Source organism: Larus michahellis, chromosome 4 (genome assembly GCF_964199755.1).
Source record: "Larus michahellis chromosome 4, bLarMic1.1, whole genome shotgun sequence".
In the NCBI taxonomy this organism is placed as follows: Eukaryota; Metazoa; Chordata; class Aves; order Charadriiformes; family Laridae; genus Larus; species Larus michahellis.
Window position 1 is genome coordinate 75,761,414 of NC_133899.1, and position 21,209 is coordinate 75,782,622.

General features: G+C 40.6%; 1 protein-coding gene across 13 annotated transcripts in view; it reads left to right on the forward strand.

Moving 5' to 3' along the window:
* The window catches only part of BRSK2 (BR serine/threonine kinase 2), a 321,619-nt gene that overhangs the window by 267,780 nt on the left and 32,630 nt on the right, over window positions 1–21,209 (forward strand). For 6 of the 13 annotated variants that reach the window (XM_074585673.1, XM_074585674.1, XM_074585661.1 and 3 more), the window contains exons 12-15: window positions 4,605–4,755; window positions 8,611–8,676; window positions 12,627–12,650; window positions 18,464–18,524. In XM_074585673.1, coding sequence (XP_074441774.1) covers window positions 4,605–4,755; window positions 8,611–8,676; window positions 12,627–12,650; window positions 18,464–18,524 — 302 coding nt within the window. The remainder of the gene's footprint in view (window positions 1–4,604; window positions 4,756–8,610; window positions 8,677–12,626; window positions 12,651–18,463; window positions 18,525–21,209) is intronic. The other 7 variants (XM_074585667.1, XM_074585670.1, XM_074585671.1 and 4 more) reach the window with 2 other exon arrangements.

The window sequence follows — 21,209 nt, forward strand, 5'->3', positions numbered from 1 at the left end:
CTCTTTTCTGTAGGTAAATATATACACCGTTGAAAGTAAAATAACATTATATACCTGTTTATAGTGAATACGTTTTAGACTAACTTAGAAAGATTTTTAAAGCTTAGTACGCGGTAAGATTCTATATCTTATAAAGCTCTGGCGATACCACTTCATTCCTGAAGAAATAGTATTTTAGTGTAGTGCTGATCACCAAGGACTTCACTACTCTAGACAACAGGAAAAATGCTTCCCTGAGGAACTAACTATATAAGTGACTCTTGCTGTGCAGAGTGACATAAGTTTAACTAACAAAGGATTAGTCACTTCTATCAATGACCTGAAATAGCATTTTTACATAGTAGTGTTGTGGTTTTCAGGTGTTGTATTTCAGCACTTTGAAGGCTAGAAGCAGAGTGCTCTTTACTTTCACTGGAAAGCCGGGAATCTCACACGCCTACAGGGCAGCGGTATACTGAACTTTAAGTTTGTGAATACTCCGTTGAATTATTACCTTATCCAAGTTCCAGGCTCCAGGCCCTGTAATTTTGCAGGGAAGTCTCTTCTATGGGAGATTTAAACCCTTACCTGGATGGAGCTACAGAGAGCATGTTAGCAGGGATCCTGATGAAGATGGGTGGATGTGCCAACTGCAGGTCCTGTGGTCAAAAGCCCCTTGCTCAGTGCAGTTTGTCATCTAGCACTTTAGTAATCAGCTTTTGACTCAAACAGATTATCCTGTAGCGTAAGGACACCATCATCTTGTTTTAGAAATGCTTTTGTCATAAGAAAAGAAGCAAAGTGACTCTGGAATCTTCATATCCAACATGTCGGTTAATATGTAGCTATGCCCTAAATACATCATATATCGCTCTTCCACATGGCAACGTATTTTCATGGTTTGAACTGAAATATTATGCTTTCCTCTTGCATTTTTTTGTACAAGGAGTGAAAATGTTCCCCAAAAGGGAAACACTACTCTGAATGTATCATTGTGCCTGATCGGCACATTTTAGACTCTTTGAGCATTATTCTTTGAGTGCTTGTAGGTTGTATTTCGCCTTCCATGGGGGTTTCCACCTCTTCTGTTCCCAGCAGTATTTCGGAGAACATGGGGCAAGGTTTAATTAAGAGCAGTCATGCTTCTGATGAATATCTCGTCATTAGCCATTAGCAATGGCCATACACAAAGAAGAGCAAAAAAAAAGTAACAGATTTTGAAGAAACCACATCAATGAGAGTTGTGCATTGCCTGAACTCTTGCCAAAAAGAAAACAAAAAAAGTGCATCTCAGAGTATTTTGCTTTTTCCTCTTTCTTTGCATGTTAGGTCTCAGAAGGGATGGGTGCAAGTAAAAATATGGCCAGCTCAGACTAGCACTCTCTTCTGGTGTCGCTTTTGTATGTTTCAGCTCTATAAAAGTTTCTCAAAGGGCCAGGGAAGGACTACCTTCACCATCTCTTGAGTTCAGCTCCATTTTCTTTACCTGAAAACACAGAAATGAGAAACTTCTCAGTAAAATGAAAGAATGTCAACTAATGTCTCCTTGAGAAAAAGGCTTTTGTGGGGTTGAGTTTCTTAATAAATGAGAGAACAAGAGATTGGGCCAAAATAGCTATATAGAATATAGGTGCCTCATCCAAACTCAGAAGCTGAACCTTTATTTCCCACCTTCCAGATCAATGCCTTTATAGTTGGATCATTACCTATACGATTCTCTCTTCCTCTGTAAAAAATCCTTAGGAATGGCTTCACTTTTCTGACGTGAAATAAAATGAAAATACATCCCCCACATTATCACAGATCCAGACTAGGACTTTTAAGTTTTTCCCCATATGAAATATTACCAGAGAGTCAAGAAGAGAAGGGGAGACATTGGAGGGTTTCCTGTTTTTAATTCCTGTGCTTCTGCAAAATCCTCTACTGCTTTTATATGACACCACTTTAGTTTTTATGGCAGGATGGCTGTGTATTTCTTTAGTATCTTTAGACTTGACAGTGACAGTAGACTGTGTACCCTGTCATTTCTTACTCAGACCCTTTTAAAAAATATGTGCAATACTTGCTACTCAGCCATGTATGGTGTAGGATTGTAACCAATTTTAAAGAGGAATCAAATACTTTTATTAGAGGCTCAACCACATTCGTGCAAGCTTCTGGATGTATTTTCCATCACACCTTTGTGGATTGTTGTTGTTGAATTTATTGGTGTGTTTCACCACCTGATCTTTTTGCTTAGTCTCTCTCTTTGATAGTTTAAAATATAGATTGGAAATCAATATTTTCCAGCATCTTAAGCAGCAAGGACTGATATAAAAGAACCATGTAGCTTGTTAGCGATATCCTTCTCCCCCTTAATTGTTTTTTGATTCCCTCATGGTCCCTCTGGCTACTGTCCTTCTCTCAAGCTTTCTCTTTCTGATGGCTGCACAAAACACTGTTATTCAAGTCTTTAGCTAATTCCTCTTCAGATTTCTTCTTCCCTCTCTTTTAATGTCCACCTTATATTTGGCCTGTCACTTTGGTAGGTGTCACTCAGCTGAGTCCCCATTTGCTAAATTCTTCTGTTTTGAAGATGCTTGGATCAAATTGCCTTTTAAAATGTACGCAAACATAAAATGTTTTTCTTGCCTTTTTCCATCTTTCTTGTTTAGACTATTATTAACTAACATTGATGCAGTCTGAGCATTCATGAGTCTCCATTCTTTTGACATTAACTGCTTTCTTCATCTTCCTTTTTCTTCCTTCTTTTTCCTTTCTTTTAAACTGCACTCATCCACCTTCCTTCCTAATGTCTGATATCCCTCTGCAAAACTTGTATCAGCTCTCTGTTGTTGATACCAAACGTTAATTACATTGTCATTATGTGTGTTACTCGGCTCTAGTCACACTTGTGATACCAGCAGTTGTCCTGTGGGATGAATCCTTTCTCATTCTTTGAACTTGTTTGAAGAAGCAGGAGTTTGAAATGTCTGAACCTTGTCCCAGCTTACCTTTGACCACTTATGTGTGTGGAGCTAAAATCACCCAGTATAATTGCTTTATTAAGTTTACCTCCCTTTGCACTATATATTTTTCCTGATTTGGAGATCATTACCCCTACTAGTATTTTTTTTTTATTACTGGACGTAGTTTGAAATGGAGTGAGATACAACTGCTTTTTTTCGATTAATTTTTAACAGGAAAATTATTACTATTCATACAAAGAATATTTGGGTTATACAGTAATGGGGTCAGTGGTTATCACTAGCCCATTTGCATTTGAGCCGTCTTTGCTCATAGTAATTGTTTCAAGAATAAGCCCTGCCTTAAAGGGATCTTGTTCTAAAAAACATGATGTGAGAGAGAGAACAAGCAAGTAGATGGGAGCGTGAGGAGGGCAAGATAATAAAAATAATACCATCAGACTAGGCAGTAGAAGTAGAATTGTCAAATGGAATATTACTGGTTTTACAAAGAAATCCTGGCAGAGGAAGAAGCCTTAAGGGCTGGGCACTGTGAGCTTCTTTCTAACTGCAGGGGTGAAGGATGCCTTTTTTTACAGGTGGTCACCCTCCACTAAAATTAAAAATGTGTCTATAAATAGAGGCAGGGAACTGAAATAGCCCAACCAAAGAACAGAAAATTCTTCTGTATTTTTTTTCTGCCTTCCTTCTTTTTATTGTTTTGATGCAATGAGAGATGTTAGTAATAAAACATCTCAGCAGGTCTGCATTTGGTTCCCTGCTTCACCATGAAGCTGTGCATGGTTACCTAGTCACCTAGGAGCACTTTCTGCAGTGCGGTTTGGTGTCTACAGACTCTTTTCAGAGCAATTTACTTGCTCCTCAGAACACCAGTAAATGTCAGCACCTTTAGGAATGAATTGCCATTAAATCTCATTCTTACACCTCAGTTTTCACTCTGCAAAGTGAAAGTAGCACTTCAGTACCTCATAGAAATGTTACACAATAAAAAGTGTAAAGCACTTCAGTTACTATAGCAGTAAATGCTGTATGATGACCTCTGAGAAGTTTTAGTAGCTCTCATTGGAAATTCATCTCAGGTAGACAAGTATGTTTAATTTGTAATGCTGAAGGAGGAAAAATATAAAGCAGCGGGGAAAACCTGAAATCTAATCTTAAAGATGCAAAAAAAGTGTATGTATTCGGAGGAGAATGCAATTCTGAGTTGAGAGTGTACTCATGTCTCTGTGTCACATTTAATCTAGCTAGCAGGGACATCGAAGGCAAGCTCTAGCAACCTGAGTACATATACAGGATCCCTAGATGGCCTATACTCTGGCTAACAGCTTGTGCTATAGCCCATGCTATCGTCTTGTTATTAGTGTTATCAGCTTTGTAAGGCAATTTCTGCAAGCTATGCTATAGTTGTACCTCTATTTCACAGTGCTTGTACATTCAGGGTAGTAGCAGTGCTCCCTCTCTCTGTAGATGGGTTGCAACTTTTGTCTTAACGTTTGCAAATTTGGAAGAAGGGAGGGCCTGCAAACGTTCGTCTCCATCACAAAGATATCTGTCTCTGTAGGGGAGGTGTGAGAGTGAGATTGTTGAGAGAGGATTTAACCAAACTGTTTGAGGTAAGTCACAGCCGAATTCAGCTGACAGCATTTTCTTTTCATAAAGATCCCCCCAGGAAGCGTGTGGACTCCCCAATGCTGAACAGGCATGGGAAGCGGCGGCCAGAAAGGAAGTCGATGGAGGTTCTCAGTGTTACAGATGGCGGCTCCCCAGTCCCTGCTCGCAGAGCTATTGAAATGGCACAACATGGACAGAGGTGGGTCTCTCCTTTACCCAGGAGTCCTGCCTGTCTGGGTTTGCTACCCACTTGTATGTCATACATACAAAGCAGCTGTGGAGCTTTTCTGTTCACACCAGCACTCATTACAACTTCCAGGCACACTTGCAACACGATCTGGCAGCCAGCAGCACTTATGCACACAGGACCAGAAGTCCTGCCAGGGGCTTAAGGGTTCTGCTCACTTGCAGCTATTGCTCAGGAAACCGCCACATCCTCTGGGCAAGATTCATCTCGCCTCTTTTTAATTGTTAAGAACATAGACATTCGGTCTAAGCTTGTGATACAGGCTGTCACTCTAGGCAACGGGGACAGACGAGGGCTTTGGAAGGTCTCAGATACATATGTCCTCTGTTCCAACAATCTTAGATGGGATAAATTACCCTCTGATTGTTCCTCTCTGTCTCCATAGCCTACAACAGGAATCTAGATGACTTATCTTGGATTAGGTGCCTAGCTTTGGGGCACCTGAAGTTAAATGAGATGAACCCCACCCTCCATGTCATCAGAACAGCTTGAATCTGGAAACCCCTGTCCAGGCATCTGTAGATGCCTCTAAAATGTGCTGTCAGAGCCAGCATGCATCTCACCCATATATATTACCACATAACTGTAAAGTGATGGAATATGTATAATTTTGCTTCTTTTCTATCAAAGAAAGTGTCAGTCTTGTGGAGAAACAGCAGAGGAAAATGGTGTCTCCTCGAGGCAGGTTCTGGGAGAGTAAGTGAACTGTGGAAGTTCACTTATGTGAACCAGAAGTTGCTTCCTCAGTCCCTATGAGCTTCCCTATAAGGGAAGCACGTGCATTTGGATTCACACTTGTTTAGATCAATCAATATGAAAGAGCACTTCACATAAATGTATGATGATGATGCTGTAACTTCTGTTTCAGCTTTATGACATTATTTTTTTGTTCAGCTGTTAAGATCTGCTCAAAAAGAGACTGCTGTGCCCAGAAACTCCTTTTCCTGACTGAAAACTGGGTGAAGAATGTGAAATTTCATGTCCAGAAGCCCCTAGAATTGGTGGAAAGTTTTCCTGGCAACTGTTACAGTTCTATCTACAGTGAGGAAAAAGTGGTGGTTTCCAAAATCTGCTAGGACTTATTTCAGACTGGATCTGTGGCCTTGAGATACACTGAGATACACTGAGATACACTAAGATACACTTGAGATAAAGATTTTTAACTGTAGCATAGGTTGGAAATCTATCTTGAATATGTGGTTTGCTTTTACGTGAGGTCTGGGAGAAGGAAGTGTTCAGGACAGGATGTGCGCAGTGTTCTCATAGGCCTCAACGCGATGAGGATGAACACAACACTGACACACAGTTGCTCAGTCCTTATTCGGCTTTCAGTGTTTAATCTGGTACCTGGTAGATGCATGGGCCCTGAAGGTCCCAGAGCCAAGCAGAGGTGAATCACTTTCCTCCACCCCAAGGCTGCCTGTGAGTAGCAGTACTCTGCAGCTGTTTACAGTAAGTGTCCAACTGGGCGGAACAAATAGGAGGTGTTAGATTGATCCCAAAGTTTTCTGAGAGCTGAAAGCTCTTCCAGCTCTCAGCTTTGACTTTGGATTCAAAAGTCTGAAGAGGTGAAGCTGTGTCTTGCTATCCAAAGTATTTCTTTTGCTTTTAAATATCTCACTCAATTCTGCACATGAGGAAACAACTGAAGTCAAAAGGTCTGAAATTAATTCAGAGCTACATACCAGTAAAGAAGGGCTTTGGCTTAAGGAGGAAGCAAAACCTGCCAGGACATAAGAGGTACAGGGCAATGCATACCCCAACTCAGGGCTGGACATGAAGGTATGATTAAAGGTGGAGACAGGGATGTAATAATACCATGATTGATGATGGTAGGCTTGGTAGTGCTTGTTTTGGAAGGGGTTAAAGGGAAGATGTTGTTTTACTCCGTGTGTGAGCTTCCATAATTCATACCATCCACGTCCACAGATGACAAAAGCACCTTTTGTGTTCCTGGCAGCACGGTCGTTTATAATGGGAACTGGCTTCATTAACGAACACCACTGCATGGGGATTGTCTGGGGACAATGCATTGCTGATGGGGCACCATCTGTCAGAACAGTCAGTAACAAAATGACAAGTGCCTTCCACCAAGAGTGGGGGATTTTTAATGGCTAGTCGCATGTTATATTCCATGAAATGCCCCACTGACAGTGGATTTTACAGCAGTAGGGCTTAGATCCCAGAAGTGGATGCTTTTTTAAGAATTACATTTTTAGGTCTCAACAGATGACTATTCAGTGCTACAATACTAGGAAGACATGGAGGTGGGCCATGGAAACAGGTCTCCTGTTTAGACACAGATGACTTGTGTAAAAATCCAGAGACACAGAGCCATTGCTTCTTTCTTGAGTTGGCGGAGATACTCTTCTAACCAGTGGGCAGAACACTCCCATTTGTTTTGTGATTTAGTCCTATTGTCTTCTTTCCCAGTAGTAAACAGATGTTTGCTTGCATAAAGGGGATTTATGTTATAACCTCTGGATTATGTGTCTGTGTGATGAACTGTGCTTTTGGTAACCATGTGGGAACCCTACAAGTGTCTGGTCTTGGCTTGTTTGAGGGCATGTCTTTCCATTGAGATTTGAAACTTGGTGGCCTTCAGCCCTACAGGCTGGGAAAGTATTATGTGAAAAATATAGTCCTTCAATAACTTAATTTGGGATAAAGGAGGAGAGGAACTCAGCACAAAAACTTACTGTCTCCTTGAAATGCTTGTGCTGACCTCTCCGAGTGTTCTCCATTGGGTCTTCGTATATGGCAAAGTTTGTATGCACAAGCACCAGCCACCCTGAAACTGGTGACTAAGTTTTGTTAATTCTTGGTTTTCCCTACTAGTTGTCAACTAATGGGTTCATAATATCATCTTAATTGCATCTGCTGTTGTGGTATCCACACCTCTCAGACTATCTGGTATTTCATTGAAATGTCAAATGAAAAGAGGTAGGTTCTGAACATAGAATCCCACCAGCTAATTCGTCCCTTGTGCCAAAATCACACAGACTAGGAAGAATTCCATGGGAGCTAGAATCCCTTGGAGACACGCCAGAGATTTTCAGCAGCTCTGCTGTGAGAGTCCAAAAACTGTTCTAAAATGGGCTTCATTAACTATTCATTTTCTTCTGGTTATTGAAGTGGATGGCTTGCATGAAAGATCAGCTAACATTAGGAAGCAGTGTTCTGTGAAACAGTGAAGCATTTTACCAGGGAAACATATTACAGAGAGCTGCCCCTTTAGCAAAGCACAGGGAATTTTGCTTCTAAGCTTCAGAGATTCAGACCCAAGATGATAAAGAAGGGCATTTCTCTGTAGGCTGAGTATAAGGAAGAGAGTTGGGAGTAAGTGGTAATGGACCCTACAAATTAGAATACAAAATGGATTACTGTTCCTCTGAGAGGCCTGGTCTGATTTTAACCTTTTCCCAGATGGTGCTTAGTGTTGAGGTCTTCTAGAAAAGTCTGAGTAATGAGTGCATTGCAATTTGCGCCTTCAGGCATGTTCTATTTTCCCTGGACAATATGACAAAGTAGATGATACCTGGGTTTTCAATTGGATAAAGGAGAGCAGGGTTTGCTAGTATGTACGGGGGAAGTCATCATAGACCTCAGAAGTCAGGGGAAGATAATGAACTTCAGCACTGTGTAGGCTTCAGCCATAGTTGGAAAGTAAAAGAAAAATTTTTCAGAGCATGGCTTAAAAAGGGGAGGATGGGTTGGGGGGCTGGGTGTCCAGCATTGCTTCAGGTGACTCTCTTGTATAAATGTCCACACTAGTAACTCTGTTTTCTCGCTTTGTTCCTGCCATAGTAAAACAATGTTCAGTAAAAGCCTGGATATCTCTGAAGCCAATCCCAAATTCAACAAAGAAGAAAGGTATAAACACTGACAATATGTTCCTCTCCTCTACCTCACTGCTGAGACCTTAAAGATGCAGTACTTACCTTCTCCATGTCGGGACACAGCTGTTCTCTCTTTAGAGAGAAACAAAGAGGGTGGGATATTTACAGCCCCACACCACATATATTTTTGTATAGTACCATTCATTTGAGGCTATCCCCAATGCAGCCTGTGACTGTACCAACGTTTTCCCCACTAAAATTTCATCCTAGTGCTACTTCTGGTTCAGTTCTGCCCTGAGTGAGGATGCCCAGGGTAGAAGATGCATTTGCTAAGACTGCTTTGGGAAGGATTGGAATATAAAACACCAGGAAAGCCCAAAGTGCTCCACTCTCGGCACTAGAAACAGCAGCACAACTGAGTCAGTGACAACAATGGTAGGAAACTTTGGAAATCCTGTCTGACAAAGCAAAATATTAAGTGCCTGTAGGTAAGAGACAAACTCCTTAAGACTACCCTGACTGTTCCAGAGAACACAAGAGGAAAAGATGATCGAAGACAGAGTTTTTGGAGGATGATTCTAATCTAGCAGTTCAAGTGACAGATGATGAAGAATAACAAAAAGAGTAACTCCCAACTGCTAAGAGAGGCACAATGGAACACATGCAGGCTACCAGACTGAGGGAGTTTAAGTGGACTCATGTGGGTCCATGAACAAAAAAAAAAGTTGAAACTTTTGGGAAGGTTTTTAGTGGACATGTTCCTAAAATTTCGGTCTCAGAGGAAGAGACTTTTTCTCTAATGTTAAAAGCTGGCATTCCAATGGATAATTCTTCATCAAAATGTAATCCTTATACATTTTGGACAAGCACGTACCTTACCCAAAGGTTAGGAGTGTTCCATATGATTCAAAAAGGGGGAAGCAGTGGGTTCCTTAAAGGAACCTATGGCCTTGGCAAACCATTCTTCTTTCCATTTCCCCTTTTAATAGAAACCTTTATATTTAACGGTAGATGGGGCCTTTAAGCCTCAGGAGACTTGTAGGATGTGTGAGGTACAGCCCCTGTTTTGGCCTTTTGCAAACTGAGGCAGTCCTTTGTGGACAGTGTTTCAAGTCTTGAACCCGGCACAATGAAGAACATCGTGCATCTACAGGAGAGATTGTGCCTCGCATGGTGTGTAAAGCACCCTCTTTAAAATGACAAGATAGGAATAAGCATTGGACAGCCATGAAGAAGTAGTCGTTATACAGTCCTTAGTGGCTGGGCTTTCCTGGACTGTTACCATAGACATGGAAATTCATGTTCTTTTCTCTGATTCTCCCTATATGTAAGTTCTGTTCTTGAACATATGGCACTTCTTGCATTAAAAGTTAGGCTGAAACTACTCTGAAGATGAGCTTTTCCACAGTAATTACAAGTCAGGTCCAGTAAGAGAAGTGCAGAAATTTTATCTGCAACAGGAGATGGGTCTTTCAGCAGGTGTTCCCAGCACCATTCGTTGTCCCTCTGTCCTTCTCTAGCAACTGCTACAGCTATTTTAGGAGCAGAGGAAATGACCCTTCAGTAACTGCTGCGGGAATTTCTTAAATGCACATGGGCATTTCATGTTCCCTCTCAAAGGTAATATTTTTCAGAACACAGAAGGAGAAGATTAGGGCACTGCACAAGGATCACCCAGAGTCATTCTCATTGAAGGACCAGGCTGATTTTTGGAGGATCACATTCGCTGTGGTCTTACCTCCCTCCCACTTCTAAGAGTTAGGACGAGGGACCTCAGTGGTGGGAAAGTGAGAGGACCTGGATTCTGGATCTGCGCATGAAAGCCACGTGAAAGAAAGGGATAGGCAGCAAAGAGAACCCCAGCAAAATGGAGAGAGCTAATCATGGTGGCCATTAAATTTTTGGCCAGTGTTTAATTATCCAACTTTATGATGTCTTTTTTAAAGGAATACTGCATCTTTAAGGGTCCCTTCCCTCTAGATGCACATGGTTGTCTTAGTAGCTGAGGCCACTGTCCCTTTCTTTTTCTTTTTCTTTCTTTCTGACTTTCTCTTTCACCCCCTCTTTCAGTGCTTCTCTTCTTCTGTATCTGGGTTGCTGCAGCTCCGTAGTTCACTTGCTTCAGTATTGTAGGGAATGCACATGTCTGCGCTTCTGGGTCTATTGTGTCCTGGGATTGTTCATTTTTTTTAAACCTCATTTTCCTCTTCCTTTTCCCTACTGTCAATTTGCTTTCCATTCTCTTTGTTAACCTCTTCAGTACCTTCCCTGTTGGGAAAATGACTTGAAAGAAAAATTAATCAACCTTCTTGCACCCATTCTATTTACATTTTAATACTCTGCATGTGTGAATATGGGTGTATTTTCTGTATATACACACACGTTCCAATATACAATGGGTGTCAATTTGCTCTTCTCAGTTACATCACTATAGATAGATTTGTATGGGTACAATTGAGGACAGCGTTTGTCCCCAGACATATACATATATATGTATATTAATGAATTATATCTTGCCCAAATTTGCACTCCAGGCCGAAATACAAATGGAGTGTCACTCAAACACATGAAAAAGAACTTACTGTAATGCTTCTTTCCACTTCTCTATCAATGCGTAGCACAACAGCTTTTTCCTCCTATTCTAACTATGTTTTAATTTTAACTTCTCTCAAACTGCCTTGCGTTGCCCACCCAGCATTTGCAATGTTGATGTAACCGGAAGCATGGCTAGTTGCACTGAGCAGTAAACTGTGAAATCTACTGGGCATATATTAAATTTGGCATTTCTGTTGGTGACCGTCTTGTGGAGAATGGATTTTCTTCACCCAGCCAGAGGCAGCTCTGGCAGCTTGGGAGCCTGTTACTGAAAATGGAGAGAAAGAGAGAGAGAAAGAGACAGAGAGGAAAAAAAGCGCTGCATCTGACTTGAAAATAATTTGGCTTAATAACACACCAGATCTTTTTTTATTGCTAATCTAATCTTTATTAATGTGAAAAGGTGGTGACACTTCCCTGAGTTTGCTTACCTGCACCCCTGAAAACTTAATAACCTGACTATTCCTTTTGATTTTGGATGCTTTGGTTAGTAGTAAAAAATTAAGAATACTGAAGTTTTTGATTGTCGCTAGGCTTCAAATTCATCATGCCAGAAATTCATTCTGCTTTTAGAGCTGCTGTTTCAGACTCTTTTCAGCACAGCATTGATTTATTCTCCATTCACATTTGAAAGATTTTCGTTGCAACCTTTAAGACCCAGAGACTGAATTTATTTTAAATGAAAAATGAGATCCTGGAGCACAAGATGGCATCCACAGAGATAAGTGCCGGGTTGCTGAGCTGGTATGTTCTAGCTGATCTGAATTCCTGACTGTAAGACCATCATGACTAATAAGCCAGTAACAAAGCAGATTCACAGCTTGAGCTACAATCTTGTACCCTGGGCTCCCAAGCTGGCTCAGAAATGCATGCTTTAATAACCAATACGTTTCACAGTTCATTCGTGGCAAAAAAAGTACTTCTTACCAGGCCAGCTTGGGGGACAGAGGGACACTACACTGAGCAGACTGGGGACAAAAAGAAAAACTTCCTTGATAACAGTCTGATATAACTGTGCCTTATGTAAGAGGCAGAAAAGAAATGCAGTATGAAGTATGAACCCCATTGCTCTGCTGACTGCTTTAATTGGGATTTGGCTTGGAATTTTTTTTTTTACAGCCTTAGTATATCCCTCTCCATATTCCCCAGTGTCAAAGTTGGATGTGTCTGCAATGTTATGAGCAGGACAAAAGTTGTTTTCTGGTAAATGAAACTGTCCCCCTAGTGTTCCTGGTCTCTGAAGACGTAGGCACTGGTGGCATAATTATGACCGTTCCGTTCTCCGAACAGTATTTCACTCTGCTTTTCCTACTCTTCTCTCCACCTGCCTCCACATCCCTCTCTCTTTCTTTCTCTCTCTTCCTTCTCTCTTCATTTTCCCTTTCCGAGGATGGCGAGTGCTGATCCGTTGGGGTAAGCTCTAGTTTTGGATTATTCCTGTTGCGGGACCTGTTGTGTCTTGTAGAGAAACTTTTCATTTGCACTTTACAAATACAATACAGGCTGATATACGTCAGTGAATGAGGCTTTACCGCAGGGAGAGAGAGATGTGGGAAGAAGCATTTTTGGTGCTTTTGTGTGTGTTTGTGTGCTTTTATGTTGGAGTCACACTCCATATAATTTACTTTTGGGTTGTTTTCTGTTCTCTCATTTGTCTCTATGTTTCAGTGTCTGTGGGCACAGAGAACTATCCTCAGACACTGTGCAGGTACCAGGGCACCTTCTGAGAATGAAACCCCCTTCTCCGTTTAGCACTTTTTGTATCTGTTGGGTACCTTCCAGTTAATTTTGATCCTAATTTATCCCTCTTTTCTTTTTTTTTTTTTAAGATGAAGCTGAATCCCATCCGTGTTATTAAAAAAATGCTGGGTATTCCCTCTCTTTCTAGTATATGTTTTCTTAAGAGGTGAACAGATGGCCCTAGAGACAGATATATCTTCAAAGCTCTTTATTTTAAATAAAGAGGGTATAGGTACAACTAGGAATGCAGTCACGCTTCAAATTAAAGTTCCATTTATAAATACTTAACAGAAGGAGAATATTTTATTAATAAATGATTTAATAAAAACATTGTAATAGATCACTACAGACTACATCAAAAGCTTTTTGAGAGGATACATATTGAGAAAGCTAATTAGCACCAGTAACATTTACTTCCCATGTTTGTTGCATGCTTTACTGTTTATTAATTCTTTCTAAACCATTTATAAATGGAACTTTAGTATAATTGTCCAAATAAGGAAGGTGGTGCTGTTTAACATCACCCTCTGTGTGCGCTGAAAGGAAGAAGAGGTGTATTACCAACACCTGCGGTCCTTTCTCTGTACTCTTTGTAAGGCTTACAAGCGGTTATTACCATGAGTAGACCTTCTGACTTAAGCTCAAGTATTCCCAGTAAGAGGTTTTATACTTAGTATTAATTGCACGGTTGGGACTGTAAGATGGAGGAGCATCAAAGGTATTTGTGTTCACTAGATGAGGGAGCATGGTAGCGCAGTTTGTATCCTTTGGGACACCCAAGAGTAATAGTGGTGAAATGTTGTAACACACAGTGCCTGACCTATTGCAGATCAATTCAGGTCATTTTCAGGGGTCTTACACCCTGAGACACAGTTTAGAATTTTTTGCCTTTATTTGAGTGAGTGAGCAAAGAGGAGTATCAAATTCCACCCAATTTATGATTGAAGCAAATAAGAGGTTGGCTGGAAGTTTTGGGAATGACTTTCAAAACTACACATGGAATCAAACCAATTCAAAATTTTCTAAGACATTTCACCCACGGACACAAGTCTGATGCATCACTGCACGCTGCATGCATGCTGCAGGCTCCCCTTCTTGGAAGCATGGCTCCAGCTTGACCAGCTAAGAGGCTGTATTCAGCATCCTGGTAAAACTGTGCTATGAAAGCAAGTTCTGCTGGGACTGCAACAAGGTACCAACCTCCCCTTTGACTGTAAGAAAAATTTCTGTGAGATGGTTATTCAAAGAAGAAACAAATACCAAATCTGACCCAAATGTTTAATGCTGGCTGTGAAGCCTTTACACTCTACTGGTGTGTACTAGCAGATGCGCTGTTTAGAGCACTTGAAAATTAATCTGAGTCACGGGCTACATAGAGGTGCTCTGTACGTGTGTTATATGTGTAGTACGGTTACCAGGTCTGCTGTGCTTTTCCGTCTTGTATTTCTCTCTGCCTACACCTCAGCAGTGTGAGGCTGTGGCCCTTTATCTCTTGGCTCTCGAGAAATTCTATGGTTCTCTGAAACCAGCTGGAAACTGGATTCAGGCTCCTCAATTTCACCAGTAAGAGACTACTGGTCTAACATGAATTGGGCCTCGCATGGCTTCCCTTTTGACAGAAGCTGGCTAAAATGAGTAAAAAATTACTTTAAGACAAGGGACCTTTTAACTTTGATACTTTGAAGTATCAGATAGATTGAATAAGGTATAAAATCATCACATCTACAAACTGTAGCCCACACATGCACGTGTCATTTCAGTCCTTGGCCTCTCTCTTTCATAGCTCAGATGTCTCCAGATTATTGTCAATCTATGAGATGGGAGGAATAGCCTCCAATGGTCTCAGTGCCCATCTCATGTTTAGAACGGCCTCTACATCTTCCCCCTCCGAAACCTTGGATCTAGCTCCCTTAGGTTTGGGGTTTTTTTTAATTCCTCCCTCCGGTCTTGGCAAAACAACTATGTCACTTTGGAAGGGACTAAAGAATCTCTTCTTGTGTCTCTAAATCTGGCAGTTGTGTTTGAGGGAGTGCTCTTTATCTAAGCAACTGCATTAACTTTTCTGCTTGTATTTTCAACAACTTTTTGATGGCTTCCATTGAGTTGGAAGCATACAGCAATGCAAAACACGGAGCAAAATGAGTCACACACAATGTTCATAGTTTTCTAGATTGTTGCATTTAGTATTAAGTTATTGGAATAATTATAGATTTAAAACTTCCAATGACATTTAATGCCTGTAGAGACTCTCAGGAGGTTACTCACTAATAGACGTTTCCCACTAAATAAACTTAGTTCATAGCCATAGAGATAAGATGATGCCATATTTTTCTCCTCTTCCCACACATGAGATCATCCAGGGTCTGCCACACTGATGTGCTGCCTGTAGGGCCTCATACTTTCATTTTCTGGTGAGAGGGATAAAAATTTAAATTCTCTCTGTTCTTTCATTACAGCATTTCAGCATAATGCAACATTTTCATTACTTTATTTTGGCTCTGTCCCAGTTCTGTCCACCTGAGTCTGAGATACAGGAGCAGTGCATGTGTTAGGTTTTTTTAAAAAACTGAATTTTAGCATTTCCCAGCAAAGATGATCTTGATGGGAGGGACAAATCTGTCATTTTTGCTTGTTAGCATTTTTGTACTGGAGTATAGAACCTGCCACTGTACTGAGTTTTTATAGCCAGCCTGGGGACTATGTCCCATTTGTAAAGGTAAATTATGGGAGATTTATTAAATTGAAGAAGACGCAAGGAAGACTCCTCAGTCTGGGTGTCATGTCCCATACCAGCACTCTCTTGTAAAAGGGAAAAGTTTTGAAAATGTACAGCTGTCTTTTCACCCCGGCACTAAAAATTAACCCGGGATTCTTTAAAGTCTTTCCACTGCTCCTCTATACAATGTCCAGTGTGGACAAACTAAAACTTGCTATAGGGCTACTTTACTTCTTATGTATTTTGCATGTAAATCAGCAGCAGGAATAAAGCTTGTTCAATAGCAGTCATGTGGATACTGAATGCATTTCCAGGAGGATTTCACACTAACTCTCTCTTCTGTCCCCTACCTCAGGCTCCTAGGCTGGATGAAAACACAGTACACAACAAGTCTTTTTCAAATATTGCTTCCAATAAGGAACTGGGAGTTGGGAGGTGGGGCCTGCTGTGTTTTGCCCTCCATGTGTGTGATCGTTTTTGTAAAAAAATAGGAGGCAATGGGGTTTGGGAGGGGAGAATTCAGGACTGTTGGAAACATCTGATTGCAAAGAGGAAATAGCAGATTGGAACTTTTAATCAAGTATCCTGGAATTCAGGTGAGTGTCAGAGAGGACTTTCCCACCACAATTAAGAGTTGGTGGGAACAGCTTCTAGTGGGAGTTTAACTCCTAAGTAGGTATTTAATTGAATCTCTGGGCACCTAAATGCCTACCACATTTGTCCAAGATAATCTGTAGGCTCCTCTCGTAATTTACGGTTTGGAAGAACCTTTTCCTGATGACTTATAAAAGAAAGATTTTAACTAAATGGACTTCCCATATGCACAACATCTGTGTTGCACTCAGCTACTTCAGTTATAGGAGAGGCACATAAATTAGCCTTTCAAAATTGGAGCAGACGGTTCTCCCCGTAAAATTACTTTGCAAAAACTTTTATGAGTGCCCCAGAGCTTGATGGTATGAATTTAGGTTTAATCTAGTGCAAAAGAATGCCAAGACTGAGCTTCTGGTTTTTGACTGCTGTCCTGTGACGGGCAGACTGCAGCAGGGTACGAGGAAGGACGTAAGTGGGGAGTTTCTGCATAGAATGACTGCCCCAGATCTTCATGGTGCAAATTTAGATTTAATCTGGCAAAAAAGCATGCCGAGACTGGGCTTCTGGGTTTCACCTATTTACTGTGGTGGACAAACTGCAATGAGATACAAAGAAAACCATCAGTGAGTAGTTTCTGCAGAGGATACAAATACAGAGAACAGGACCTGCCATTGTGTTCAGTTGGAGCTTACTCTCTCTTCGGAAATATTTCCTCTTTTGCAGTTCACATATTTTTTAATAATTCTACAACTTAAATTTATTTAGTAATATATGTCCACAAGACCATTTTAGAAAGTGATTTTTTTTTTGTTTTGTTCTTCTATAACAGTAGAAGAGAGTAAACTGAGACAGCGTCTGGTCTAAATTTGTTTTATATTCTCTTACGTATAACCTGACATTAACTATCTGACCTGTATCAATTTTAAATATATTATTTGTGTACACACACACAGAGACACATATGTATACACATACACACATGCACTCTGTTTTCCAGGCATCTACAGGATTTCACCTTTTCATGTTTGTTACCTGAAGGCAAGTAATTGCTTTCATGGCTCTTACTATAGGTGAAACATTGGTAGGTTTGCTATATTGACATGTTGCGTGGTGGTTGTTGAGCAGCTAGGTTCTTAGCCAAGTCCTCTCCTATAAGATGTTTAAGTCTTCAAGACAACTTTCTTTCTAGGTAAGAAGGATAGAAAGGTGCTGCCTCTGGGCCTTACTCATTTACAGTCATGTGGAGTGTTGCTTTTTTTCCTGCTGGGCAGCCCTCCTCCTGGAAACTGCTGCTGCTGAAATGTTTGTGCATTTGGCCTGTCTGTCTTTTCAGCATGTTTAGCATAGCATATTTGTACGTTTTATTGTCTACAGATGACATTTTTCATAGGTGGCCTTTGCTGGAGAGCCTAAGAGCATTACAGTATAGGTGACCTTGTCAGCAAATAGAAGAACGTTTTATTCTCCCTTGACTGGCCTCTTTTTGAGGGCACCTGGGCTGTTATCTTGATGTTAGTAAAGTCATCAACAACAGAACTTGTTATCCAGAGAGAAGATCTGGCTTGTTTAACAGCAGGGAATCTTACTGGAGAACAGAGATGTGAAATGCATCAGCGAGAAGCTGGAAAGGGTTAAGCCAATGTGAGCTTTGATTTCAGTGGGAAGTCGTCACATAGGAAACGATTGCGTGCCTGGGTCGTGGAGACTTAGGGTTTTTTTAATATCTGGAAGAATCCCTTGCCTTTGTGCCTTGTACACAATGGTGCTTTTCCATGTTGCTCGTGACAGAAAACGTGTCATTCTGTGTCCACCAGCATGGTGCAGATGAGAATTCTCAGCACCAACATGAATGTCTTGACAGTCCTTTTTGAATTCAGCAGTTCAGCTTGCACAGGTCAGAGGTAGTAGCTTCTGTGTGTTTGATGACCACAAAGAAGGTAGCAACTCTCTTGATTAAAAGGGATTATAGTATCCTCCCTGAGCAACAGCATTTCTTTGTTTTGAGGGTGGGACAACTGAAAAACGTGACAGCAGTGAAAGGAAAGAGTCATGTGCTTTTCCAGTGACAGCCTCCCTCCTCCTCCTCACTTCATGCCTGTGCCTGTGGTGGCTGGTGTTCAGGGCTATTACTTGTCCAAGTTTTCTGAGGGCTGTTTTCCTTGTTGTGTCCATTCAGGTCTCGGTCAATCAGCGGAGCGTCATCTGGGCTCTCCACCAGTCCTCTCAGCAGTCCAAGGGTAAGTGGTGCTGCTTCAAGATCTGTTGGTCCGGTTCACTCACACATGCTTGACGCTTTTCAACATCTGTTGCTGCAGAGCGGTGGCTCTTAGCTGGGATGTTTTGTTTTTCCTTGGCAGCTTGTAAATTTTTATGGGTGGTGAGGGAAATGTTATTTACAAATGCAAGCAGAGAATTTCTCCTACGTGTTCCCTGCACTGTTAGCAGGGATCTCGCTGTGCCCCTGCCCTTTTTCAGTCTCATAAGCACATCGAATAATGTTGCTATGACTAAACACTGCTATATCCAGCTGAAGCCTGTGTACGGTGTGATTTCAGACCAAATATCAGGAACCATTTTACAGCTACCTTCAATCAGGTCACAGTAGAGCACCAAACCATGCCGGTTACAACCAGCTTTATTCTGTTTGCCTTGGTATAGCTTGTATTAGAAAGTCAGAGGAAATAAATTATACAAATTTGAGAGCTAGGAAATTTAAAAGGAAAGTAAGAAGTTGAGTAATTAAGATAAGAAAAGGATGTAACTATAAATAAGGTACATTCACATGCTCTTATTCAATATACAGTCAACTAAATACCAATACTCTGTTAATACCGATACTCAGCTAGCACAAAACGTGCTTGATAGTACATCTGTTGCAAAGTCATTACAGTTTCTGAGTGCAATGACAGAGGCCCCCCCTCTCCTTGGTAACTTCTTTAGGGTTAAGAGCATATAAAAGTATTCCTAGTGTCTGACAAGGTCAGCTTAGTCACTTCAAGACTGCAGGCCTTACAGAAGTCCAGGCCTCATTGAGAATTCTGTAGGGCTGTGGCAATCCATGTTACCTAATTGTCTGGCCCAGAGTCTTCGGAGCATTTCTACATGCCTTTCATGACTTCATGAGAAGATGGCATCCCCCATTGGAAATGAATATATTCCATGTGTTATGGTATGGAATACACCTATGGTGTATACTCTTAGGTATATGAAGATAGCATCGGTATTCAAAATATTTAAAATTGTAATTCCCCAGTAAAATTGTGTAATTCTTATGCATAAAGACAAACTATTGGGTGTGAGTTTATAGGCTAGTAAAGCTTCCAGTTCCTTGATTGGTTGAAACACTAGACCACTAGTGTTTGTGTTCTCCTCTGGGTCTTTAAAGTGCCAGGAACCAGTTCCATTTCCTTGTTTCTGCACTGGGACTCCTGGATGTCAGTGGAACGAAGCAGAGGTCTGAGAACTCTTATGCCACTGCAAAATGTACTGGAAAAGAGCATGGAAACAGTTTCGTGCACAAAATAAGCATCCAGTACAGCAAACTTAAATCTTGATCTCGTTAATTGATCTCTTGGGATCAATTTCTGACATCTCAGTAGGACTACATCAAAGAATAAGGATGACAAGATCTGTTCCATAGTTGCTGTATCTTACCATTATTACTTAATAGGCAGTTGATTAAATAGTCTTCAAAGGGATTTAGCAACCAGACGGCATTTTCGGCAGATCACAGCAATATTAAGGCAGGTCAAATTTGAGGCTTAAAAGGAAATGTTGGAATAAAAATAATATTTTTTTAAATGTCCTTACCTATGCTTTTAATAGCACCTTAGAATATTGAAAGAGAACATACTTTAAAAAGCAAATACACATTTCACTATATGCGCTGCTTAGGTTCAGTTCTATGAGGAATTGAATTCCACAGCAGCTAAGACTTCTTAAATCTCACAAGATCTTGCTAATGGTGTTCACCATTGCACCAGCTGAAATACAGACCTAATCTTGTTCTTTACTTCATTATAAAAAATGTGGTAATTAAGGGGGCCCCTTCATATTTTTAATGGCTTAAGTGGGAGTTGAATTTGATTTTATTTCTTTCAAATTTGTTTCTCAAACCATCATACACATAAGATAAAAAATTGCAAGGAAACATTTGCAATCAACAACTTTTATCCATTGGTGTCACTTGTAAATGGTTAATAGTCAGATGCTGATAGTGACTTCCATAAATTAACCACTTTCCTCATCTTTTCCCCTTCCTTTCCCATTGGTGATCAGAATTTACCAACATGGCAGACTTCAGTTTAACTTTACAATCCTAATAGTTTTGAAATAGTGATTTTCTTTAATTTTTGTGACCTAACACTAAGTTCTTTAAATTAAACAAAACTTTGATGCAAACAATTTTATGAATTAAGACTTAAATATATTTCTGCATTTTTTAAACATGGCAACTTTGTGCTAATCCATCAAACCCAGAAAGTAAACTCACTGGTGAGTGTGCTTACCAGGAACTGAGATTTGAGGCATGGTTACATGTCCGTGGTATGTCTGGAGAGCGCTTGATTACAGCTTTTAGGTGTTAAGAATGGATAATAATAATAATGGTGATAAATAATTTGTAATAGGTAATAATTTATAGAAATCAGAGTCTGAGTGCAGACCAAAGCTAAAGATCTCGAGTAATGATTTCTGTTTTTACAATTCTGCCAGTATTTGTAATCTGAAGTTTTAACAGCAGCATTTTGTAAGGACATTTGTTTCGTTTTAAATGTGATTTTTAGCTTGCCGATACCCCTTTAAAAGGCTTCTATCCCCCCAAGTCTGTGTATTGCTGTTGGCTGTTGACATATGAATGGCTTCCCAGGATGCCTCTAACATGTGTAAATGTTCTTGTTTGGGGAAAAAAAATAATCATAATC